This window comes from Nylanderia fulva, unplaced genomic scaffold, assembly GCF_048542155.1.
Source record: "Nylanderia fulva isolate GAGA-0341 unplaced genomic scaffold, ASM4854215v1 Scaffold20, whole genome shotgun sequence".
Lineage (NCBI taxonomy): Eukaryota > Metazoa > Arthropoda > Insecta > Hymenoptera > Formicidae > Nylanderia > Nylanderia fulva.
This window is the reverse complement of record NW_028190264.1, coordinates 86661-97622: the sequence shown is the minus strand read 5'-3', so window position 1 is coordinate 97622 and position 10962 is coordinate 86661. Positions and strand designations below refer to the sequence as shown.

The 10962-nt window shown below is 34.3% G+C and overlaps 2 protein-coding genes across 2 annotated transcripts; both read right to left on the bottom strand.

Moving 5' to 3' along the window:
- Positions 1 to 477: 477 nt before the first annotated feature.
- LOC114944043 (small ribosomal subunit protein uS5) lies at positions 478 to 2532 on the bottom strand. The gene is made up of 3 exons (XM_029319764.2): positions 2485 to 2532; positions 1494 to 1842; positions 478 to 1014 (listed from the first exon to the last, which is right to left on the bottom strand). The coding sequence occupies exons 2-3, from the start codon at positions 1839 to 1841 to the stop codon at positions 526 to 528; spliced, it is 837 nt and encodes a 278-aa protein (XP_029175597.1). The 5' UTR covers position 1842; positions 2485 to 2532; the 3' UTR covers positions 478 to 525.
- Positions 2533 to 2830: 298 nt separating this feature from the next.
- Positions 2831 to 10129, bottom strand: P5CDh1 (delta-1-Pyrroline-5-carboxylate dehydrogenase 1). Its single transcript, XM_029319914.2, has 7 exons — positions 9814 to 10129; positions 7406 to 7619; positions 6579 to 7010; positions 6056 to 6466; positions 5499 to 5677; positions 5205 to 5393; positions 2831 to 4431 (listed from the first exon to the last, which is right to left on the bottom strand). Exons 1-7 carry the CDS (start codon positions 9858 to 9860, stop codon positions 4197 to 4199), a joined length of 1707 nt encoding a protein of 568 aa, XP_029175747.1. The 5' UTR covers positions 9861 to 10129; the 3' UTR covers positions 2831 to 4196.
- Between the last annotated feature and the right edge of the window lie 833 nt (positions 10130 to 10962).

Below are 10962 nucleotides of genomic sequence, written 5' to 3'. Positions count from 1 at the left end.
AAAATATATTAATTAGAAAACAAATGCATTATAATAGTATCATTAAAATAATCATGAAATAATACATCAAGTAATTTTTTTCTTTTGACGTTATAAAAGAAATTTTGTAATTAAAAAATGTGCCTACTAAAATTATTCATATTATTTAAAACAGACATAAGTTTAAATTTCTCTGACAAATAAAATATATTAATAAATTAAAAAATAAATGCATTATGCTAATAATTAAAATAATCATAGAATATATCTTCCATAAATAATCAAGTAATATTATTTTTAGCATTATATCATAAATTTCTTAATTAAATAAAAATTGCACTTTCCCCTAAAATTACATATATCATTTAAAACAGATAAATAAAAATCTAAGCTTTCCTCAACATATCGATAAATCAAAAACCGTCTAAATTTTGCATATATATACATATACTAACTTTCAAGGAATTGAAAGATGCGGAAGGAAAATAATGAGACTCGTTTTACAATGTTTTCAAAAGGCTCTCCTGGGCCTGGAGAACGTTTTATTTAGACAACCTCGGCCGCTCTAACGCCTCCCTTGTGTGTCTTCGACAGAAAGTCGGCGTATTCTTGATACGGCGCCTTAGCAAGAGCCTGCTCCTTCCACAAGTCGGGCGTAAGGTATGCGTACGTCTTGGCGATCGCGGCGTAAGTCGCCTTGGCGAAGTTGCCGAGCGTGCAGGTGGATCCCCTGGCCGAGGTGTAACAGTCCTCAATACCAGCCATTTGCAGCAGCTTCTTGGGAACCGGGGCGGACACGATGCCGGTACCACGAGGCGCCGGTATCAGGCGCACCTGCACGGAGCCGCATTTCCCTGTCACCTTGCACGGCACCGTGTGAGGCTTGCCGATCTTGTTGCCCCAGTAACCGCGTCGAACAGGAACGACGGAGAGCTTGGCGAGGATGATGGCACCGCGAATCGCAGTGGCCACCTCCTTCGAGCACTTGACTCCCAGTCCAATGTGACCGTTGCTGTCTCCGATGGCGACGAAAGCCTGTACAGAATTTCATTTTACTCAGTCTTGTCATATGAAGCATCTTAGCCTTGTTTAGTCCATATTAGAGATTCTTGTTGTATCTTTATCAATTTTAATTTATTAAAATAATTAATATAAGAAAATATAAAATATTAATATATAAAATATAATATATAAACATATTAATATATAAAATGATAATATATTATATAAAATATAATATAGGTAAAATATAATAGATAAATATAGAGATTAAATAGTAATATGATATTAATATATAAAATATAATATATAAACATATAATATATAAAATATAATATATAAAATATAATATATAAAATATAATATAAAATATTAATATATATAATATAAAACATATAATATATATAATATAATATATAATATATAAAATATAATATAAAATATATAATATATAAAATATAATATATATTAATATAAAATAATTGTCAAAGACAGGAAGAAGACTTTAGGTTTACCTTGAAACGTGTACGTTGACCTGCCCTGGTCTGCTTCTGTACAGGCATGATTTTCAAAACCTCGTCCTTCAGATCCGGTCCAAGGAACTTGTCGATAATCTCGTACTCCTTGATTGGTAAGGAGAATAGATAGATATGTTCGAGGGATTGGATCTTGCCGTCTCTGACCAGACGACCCAGCTTGGTGACGGGGATCCACTCTTTGCTGTCTTCCTTGCCGCGTCCACGGCCGCGTCCTCGACCTCTGCCTCGACCTCGACCTCTCAGGCCTCCACGATCGCCTCCAGCTCCGCGAGAACCGAAACCTCCACGAAAGCCTCCGCGAGCGGCTGGAGCAGCGTCCGCCATTCTGCAATTTAAAGGAAAATGTTATAAAAGGTGTTGCGTCACAGAACATTATTTTTACCTTGAAAAAGTTTTAACTTGTTGCAAATATTGTTAATAACTAAAATTACATCTGATATGTCGTTACAATAATTATACTTGTATAATGAAATAAGTTTCCAAGTATTATCAATTATTACTATCAACTACTGTCATATATATAATATGTAAAAAATTAATATATTGTATAACTAATATTATTATTAATTATACAATATATAATATATTAATATAATAACATTAATTACACAATATATTAATAATAATAATATTAAATATATGATATAATAATAATAATTATACAATATAATTAATATAATTATTAATTGTCTAAAGACGCAGAAATTGCATTAAGAATATTGCAAAATGCAATAATTCTTGATATTTGAATTAATAATTGAAATATATTTGAAGCATTATTATTCATTGAAATACAACTTAACCTAAAAATGCACGAAACTGATAAAATGTTTTGTAAAACGATATTTTGTTTTACAAGGACTTTTTAAACGTTTTACATAACTTAATAAAAATCATGCAAAAACTGTTTCGTCATCGTAACATTTATATGTAGGATAATATTGAAAAATTTCGTGAATTTACTCACATTAGTTCTTTCCTACGCGTGGAATCACGAAAGAAAGACCGACCGAGATTCGAGATTTCGAGTCTCGATCTCTCGAGATAACGCGTGACGTCACATCCGGTATTTCAAAAAATGGCGCGCTTTTTTATTACAGTATAAATTAGATACAAAGCAGTCCAAGTATAACAAACTGACGTCATTAAACGTCAAAATGACGTCTTTTAATATCTATGACGTCATTTTGATATCTAAGACGTAAATTCGACGTCAAAATGACGTCATTTTGATATCTATGACGTCATCGACGTCAAAATGACGTACGCTTGTTATCTGAGAGAGAATATGTTTGTAAAGATATAAATATCAATTTATATATATATATTTTTTATTGCTATTGTACACTTAAATAACGCTGTAACATTTGCCGCAGTATACAATATATATTGTCAATTAATATGTCCTCTCGGCTCATCAACTCGCGAAATCACGTCAATCTCGCACGAGAGAATAGAGGACAAATCGATGTCGGGTCTAAAGGGTGTATCTAATCCTACATTAACCGTTATTACAGAGATCGTCTTTCTGTATATATACAATCTTACAAGGTACATTAAAAAGGAACCAAAGAGTCACTGCATATCCGCACATCACACAATCTCCCTAGTAGTAATTAAAAAAGAAAAAACAGAATATTTATTAGCGCGTCGCGTAAACAGGATCTTCTTAAGCCGAAGCGCTTTATCGATCACATTAAACATTATTTATTCTATCCCCGTCGATTCTCAGGACATTCAGGACACTTGGCAATAACGATATCTCAGTATCGATTGCACATTCTGTGAAAGATTATCTCACATGTAATCAAAGTATCTTAATAGTTGATTAAACGCGTCGTTCTTTCTTCCTCTAAATTACCTGAATTATAAAAGTATTATATTGTACCGAGAGGGAGAGACACGAAGAAAAAGGATGTATATCTCGGTACAAACTGAGGAGATCTCGCGTTTTATTAGATGATACTTTGATCGTATGTTTAAATTCTTCAAAGCAATGTCCTGGATAGTAAGACTTCATCAAAAACATTCGAAGGCATTATTAAATGTAACTCTCTTACAAAGCTGTGTAAATGTGTGTGTGTGTGTGTGTGTGTGACTTCTCCTTCTAGCATTGGTTCGTCTAAAAAAAATCTAGTCGTGTCTCCCTATTGTGCATAGCAAAACTGCGGTCGCAAATTCATTTATCGTGCTTTTCATCGAAACAAAGAGCACACAAATTCAATTTTTTTTCAATTTTTATTTACGTTAAATTAATCTAGCATTTTAGATTGTATTTCATCTTGTTTATTTTTACTCTTTTTTTTTATTTTTTTTCTTTGTTAAAAGTTCTCTCGTTTTTTCTTTCTGATTGATAAGTCAGAAATGATATTAATCGAATAAAATTTTGGAATATGTAATATATAATATTTCATGTTATTCCTGTAATCATATTTGCCTTTCTCAATTAAGAAACTTAATTTAAGAATGACGTTTTTAATGTGTTGCGAATTTATGTGACACCTCGATGAAAACCCTATTTTTCGAATCAATGAAGAGTGAATTAATACCGTGATATATACTGCTTCAAAACATTCATTTCTCTTCTGATCAGATATTTCTCGACGCGCCTATCGCCAATCTAAATTACCAGATACGTCCGTAATCACATCGATGAATTGACAACGGAATTATCCGCGTTTAGGATCTCATGTACGGATAGTCAAACTCTCGTATAGGCGCAAAGTTCTCCTTGATGGACTGCGGAGACGCCCAACGAAGTGCATAATGAGGTCCGCCGGCTTTGTCGTTCGTCCCGGACATTCGACTTCCGCCAAAGGGTTGCTGGCCGACCACCGATCCGGTCGATTTGTCATTCACGTAGAAATTGCCAGCGGTATATTTCAAATCCTCCAGCGCCTTCCTCGCCCAGTTCCTCCAAACGAGAAGAATAATAATTTACATGTCTTCAAGTTTGGAGAATTCAGCAATTTAAAATACAATATTTAACATTTTTCATCTAAAAGACCCTGCATCAAATGTATAGGATATTAGCTTTCGCTGGAATTGGGCTGATTCTTTCATACGTTGTAATTTATGACTTGCTAAACAAAAGATATATAGTCTCCGAATTAAATATTGGATAATTACAGCCAATCAAACAACTCACAGAGCCCGATATCTATTATTTAGCTTTGAACCTATTACAATTTTTGTTCAGCAGATCATAAGCTACAACATACGAGAAAACCAGCTGATCCTACCAAGATTCAATTTTATATAGAATTAATTAACGGGGTTCTTGAATCTATTTATGAAATCCTTGTTAAAATTGAATCTGGATAACATCAGCAGGTTTTCTCATACATTTTAGCTTATGACTTGTTAAACACAAGATGTATAATATAGTTTCCAAGCTAAATATTGAATAGTTACAGTAAGTAAAACAACTCGCAGAGTCCGATGTCTATTATTTAGCTTTGAGCCTATTACATTTTTTACACAGCAGATCATAAGCTGCAACATATGAGAAAACCAGCTGATTTTATTAGGATTCAATTTCATCTAGAATTTTATATCTCAAAAAGCCTCCATAAAATCCTGTATAAAATAAAATCTTGGTAAGATCAGCTAATTTTCTTACATGTTGTAGCTTTAGTAGCTTACAACATGAAACGTCAAATGGAACAACTAGTAACTCTTACTTACTCGTCTTCCGCGAATATCGCGCCTGTTAGAGCGTAAGGTGTGGATGTTTCTACCAGTTTTATGGTTTCGTCCAGGTCGGAATCCTTATAAACGTATATCGTAAGCACCGGACCGAATATTTCTTCCGTCATGAGTTTCTCTTTTGGATCCTTGCTTTGCACTATTGTTGGTTCGATGAAATATCCGCATCTAGAAAGGAAAATTCGTATCTTAGAATGGATTGCAACATTAAGGTTGCATTAATAATCATCATCATCATAAATTGATAATAATAATAGTGTTCACAAAACGTACGAGTCATCGTAGCCTCCACCGCCGAGGATTTCCATCTTGGGTGATTTCTTCGCATAATCGATGTAACCGGAGATACGTTTAAACGCGGTGGCGTCTATAACGGCGCCGGTAAACACAGTAAAATCTCGAACATCGCCGATCGTGAGTTTCTGGCGAAGAGCTAAAAGACCGTCCTTTACCTAAAACCAAAAAAATGGTTGAAAAAAATTAAATTAAAAATTAATTACGTTCAAAGTTAATTTAATCCTTCTGTTAACGCATAACTTTTCATCTCTTCATTAATGTATCACGACAATATCTTTATAACACCTCCTCTCTTTCATATCTTTTACATTTAAGGCTTCTGACGTCACAATCTGACATAGCCGCAGGCGTCTTAAAATTGCCTTTGACAGAAAAATTAACAACACGGCATAATAATAATTCATAATAATTAATAGAAGAAAATATAATAATAATAATAATAATAATAAATAATAGAAGAGAAAAAACAATAATAGTAATAATAAATAATAGAAGAGAAAAAACAATAATAGTAATAATGTGTCTTCGCTAACCTTGGCCCAGAGAGACTCCGGCACGTACATCCTACTGCAGGCGGAACACTTCTGTCCGTTGAACTCGAAGGCGCTCCTGATGGTCCCGTAGACGACCGAGTCGACGTCCGCGCTGGCGTGCACGAAGTGATAATTCTTACCGCCGCACTCGCCGATCAACTTCGGGTAGTTCCTGTACCTGGAGAGATTCTGACCGACCTGCGCCCAGAGGCGATTGAACGTCGGCACCGAGCCGGTGAAGTTGAGCCCGGCTAGGTAGGGCGAGGACGTGATGGTGTCCCCGAAGACCGGGCCGTCGCACGGGACGAAGTTCACCACGCCGGGCGGCACCCCGGCCTCCCTGCATATCTTAAAGATCCACCAGTTGGACAGTAACGCGGTGTCAGACGGCTTCCATAGCACGGCGTTACCCTGCAATCGCACATGATTGACACGCGCTCGTGATACATTATTATGACGCGAGTGAGAGCCTCGACTAAAGCGCGCGCGTGTCCATTCAGGTTTGCAACCACGTTTTACAAACCATCAGAGCCGGCGTGTAGCTGAGGTTGCCGCCGATCGCGGTGAAGTTGAAGGGCGAGATCGCCGCGACGAAGCCATCCATGCCGCGGTACCTCATCGAGTTCAGGATCTGCCGATTCGGCGAGATCGGCCGATACTTGAGGCTCTCCCGCGCGAAGTACGCGTGCATCCGGAAGAAGTCGATCAGCTCGGCCGCGCTGTCGATCTCCGCCTGTATCACGGTCTTGCTCTGCCCGAGCATGGTCGCGGCGTTCAGCTGTTGCCTGTACTTGCTCGCCATCAGATCGGCTATCCTCAGCCACAGCTCCAGTCGCTTCTCGATCGGCTGCCTCTCCCATTCGCGTTGCGCCTTCACCGCAACGTCGATCGCCTTCTTCACCAGCTCCGGCGTCGCCCAGTAGTACTTGGCGATCTTCTCCCGGTGATTGTGCGGCTGGAGAGGGAAAATTGCGGTCAATGTAGGAGAGAAGTTTTAGACGAGTAAGTAAGAGTTACTAGTTGTCCCATTTGACATTTCGTGTTGTAAGTTACTAAAGTTACAACATGTATAAGACAATTACCTGATCTTATCAAGATTTTATTTTATACAAGATTTCATGGAGGCTTTTTGAGATATAAAATCCTGGATGAAATTGAATCCCAATAAAATCAGCTGGTTTTCTCATATGTTGCAACTTATGATCTGTTGTGTAAAAAATGTAATAGGCTCAAAGCTAAATAATAGACATCGGACTCTGCGAGTCGTTTTGCTGACTGTAACTATCCAATATTTAGCTTGGAAACTATTATACATCTTTTGTTATGCTTAATTGATATGATGCGACGTACCATGACCTGGTGCCTGCACAGGTCGGTCTTGATCTCCTCGTTGCCGATTACTAACGGCACCTCCTCGCATTCGGTAGCCATCTTCCCCAGGACCTTCTCCAGCTCCGCTCTCTCTGGGCTGCCCTTCTTGTAACTGAGAACCGGTTCATTCTCCAGAGGAAATTCCGGAGGATTTGGCACCGGCACTATTGACCCTAGACATCTGGCGCTGACCCTGCAAAATAATAAAATAATTAATAAAAGAGGAAAAAATTAATAATAGGTAATAATTAATAAAAGAAAAAATCAGTAATAGAAATAATAATTCATAATTAATAGAAAAGAAATAATAATAATAATAATAATAATTCATAATAATTAATAGAAGAAAATATAATAATAATAATAAATAATAGAAGAAAAAAAACAATAGTAGTAATAATAAATAATAATAGAAGAGAAATTCATAATAAAAAATAATAAGTAATAGAAGAGAAAAAACAATAATAGTAATAATAAATAATAGAAGAGAAATGTATAATAAAAACTAATAATAATAATAGAAGAGAAATTTATAATACTAATAATAATAGAAAAAAATGACAATTAATAGAAAAGAAAACAAATAATGATAATAATAATAATTGATAATTAAATTGTTTTTAATTTCTTCCGGAAGAAAGACGCACCAGCAGATAAAAAATTTATCTAAGTACTCTTAAGAGAGCCCCGATAAGATTTTCAAATATTTATTTAGGCATCTTTACGGTGGAATCTCGAGTTGACAATCTTATCGTCCTCGTCAAATATGCATTTGAGTTTCGAGACGAGCCTCTTGTTTACTTATGTCGTACTTGACCAAAAGTGATTTATTTAATATTGCAACCGTATATATGTAAGAACATCTTCGTCTCGTATGCTGATAAAAATTATCGCGATCTAATCGATAACTTAACTATTAAATTAATATATATTAGAAGAGACGAAGGAGAGAACATTCATATAAACACGCGGGAAGAAAATATATGTTATATAATATTCTCTTCGCTTGACCTTAATTAGCGGGATCATCGATAATTAATATAGATAATTATGACGGATTATAAACATAAATTTCATCTACCAAAAAGGGGATATATCGCTCCCATAATAACATTAAGATTATATTGTATTCGAGATGTTTTTTATAATTGTTTATATCCATTTTTAATTGTTTTCACGCATAAATGTTGATTATATTGTCAATTATAAAGTCTGACGGAAATTGAATTGTTAATTAAAAGTTAATTTAAATAAACATTTATCTCCCATTAATAATATTAAGATTACATAGTATTCAAGATATTTTTTACAATTGTTTATTTTCAATTTTAGTTATTTAGTTAGAAAATTAAAATTAATTAACAAAGAAAACATTTGTCGTGATTAAGAAAATTTTCTCTTCACAAATAAAAAAAAATAAAGACACTCACAAATTCTTATTTTTTTTTTGCAAATGACACACTGACACGTGTAATTTAATTTTAAAAAAATTGTAAAAAAAAGATGACTACTGAATCTTCAATAAATATTAAATCGCGAAAATTTATGTAAAAATATAAATTCTAAATTTATATAAAAATAAATGTTGTCTGTATGATCCATTAAGCTTCTTACACTTGTACGTTAATTACAATTAATTTTTGCAAATTTTCAGAAATAAATTACATCAAGTATTACTTTATTTTTCAAGAATTACTCCGTTCGACGATTTTTTTCTTCTCAAGAAAAATCTGACCTTAATGTAGAACGCAACACGATATAAAATATAGCCGAGTTTTGTGGTCAGAGCACATTCATTAATGACCAGCATCAACAATGATGATGTCAGTCAAAGATTACTTTTTTTCTTTACGCATCAAATACAATATTTGATGTTGCAAGAACATTCACATATGATTTCAGACGTGTTAAATCAACAACACATGACACACCATCATCATTCATTCTGATAGAGAACCTTCTTGATCCATACATCATCATCATCATCATCATCAAGGTGTCATTTCAGTATGACAATAAATTTCTTTTTTTTTCGCATTGATTCATACATCATCATCATCATCGTCATCATCATCATTATCATCATCATCGTCAAGGTGTCACTTCAGCATGTGACAATAATTTCTTTTTTTTCGCATTAATTCATACATCATCATCATCATCATCATCATCATCATCGTCAAGGTGTCACTTTAGCATGTGACAATAAATTCTTTTTTTTCGCAAGACCAGGTGGGAGAAAATCCAGGTTACCCTAGGACTATACGATGATCGATACATTATTCACAGTCATTGATTGATGAAAAAAGAGGAGAAAAAAGCTCTGGGAAGGTTGACGCAACTTCGCAGAAATGAAGAATATGCGATTGAAAGATTCAAATACTCACTTTTGGGTATTCGCCAGCAACGCCTGACGACACACCAGGCCCAACATGGTTCAGCGGTTACAAGGACAGTGGGATGACGTCGGCGCCCTTCGTCAAACGCGATGCTCGAGGGCAAAGGAGCCCTTCGACTGACAGTTCTCGACGGACGTTCTCGCGACACGATCGGCAGCTCTCTTTTTCTTCCTCTTCTCCGGCTCCTCCACCTCCTTCTCTTCCTCGGCACTCGTTGTGCCGAATCGCCAAAACTGAGTTGAAACACAGTTCGACGCCACCGCGCACCATCGGGCGAACGCTGCCTACTACGGGCTCCCCCACCTTCTTCTCGTGGAAACGATCAGGAACGTACCTAGGATATCACCTGGAGATCACCCTGGGGTTGCTGAAAATTATTATCAAATGTTGTCTCTGTCTCTGGTCTACTTTCACAGTCGATTTTATTACCCTTTCTGTGCTCGTCCCAACTCTAGTTATAATATAAAATTATAATATATATATATATATATATATATATATATATATATATATATATATATATTAAATTATATTATATTACCTTACATAATACATATTATAAATAAAATATAATACTTATATAAAATAAATATATTTTATAAATATATATTTATTATATAATATAATATATATATATTTATTATATTATAAAATATATAATTATATATATATGTATTATATATTTTATATATTTATTATTATAAAATATAATAAAAATATAATATATAAAATATATTATATCTTATAACAAAATATAATATTCGAAATAAAAGTTATATTCTACATATTATAATAAAAAATGTAATATATAAAAATATAATATTTTAGAGTTCTTATATGTGTATTAAAATAAAATATTTTTTTATTCAAAAGAGGAGTCAAAGTATTAGGCATCGTCGTTTTTTACAACTTAAATCCATATCACTTGTGACTACATTAGGCCTAATCAAAATCAATAATGGTCAATCATACATAATGTATGTCGCATGTATGTATATGTACCTCGTGCGATAATTTCGCACAAGATAAGTGAGAATCAATCAGAGTTGAATTTTTAAATGCAAATATTTTAACATATATCGATTCCTTATTTGATTAAAAATTTTACAAAACGGAGTCAATTTTTATATTCGCAAT

Coding starts and splice junctions, on each gene's coding strand:
- LOC114944043 (XM_029319764.2), bottom strand. CDS start 1,841: ATGGCGGACGCTGCTCCAGCCGCTCGCGGAGGCTTTCGTGGAGGTTTC. Junction 1,015..1,493: donor GTCAACGTACACGTTTCAAG/GTAAACCTAAAG, acceptor AATTCTGTACAG/GCTTTCGTCGCCATCGGAGA.
- P5CDh1 (XM_029319914.2), bottom strand. CDS start 9,860: ATGTTGGGCCTGGTGTGTCGTCAGGCGTTGCTGGCGAATACCCAAAA. Junction 7,620..9,813: donor TTGCTGGCGAATACCCAAAA/GTGAGTATTTGA, acceptor ATTATTTTGCAG/GGTCAGCGCCAGATGTCTAG. Junction 4,432..5,204: donor GCGATATTCGCGGAAGACGA/GTAAGTAAGAGT, acceptor TCTCGTTTGGAG/GAACTGGGCGAGGAAGGCGC.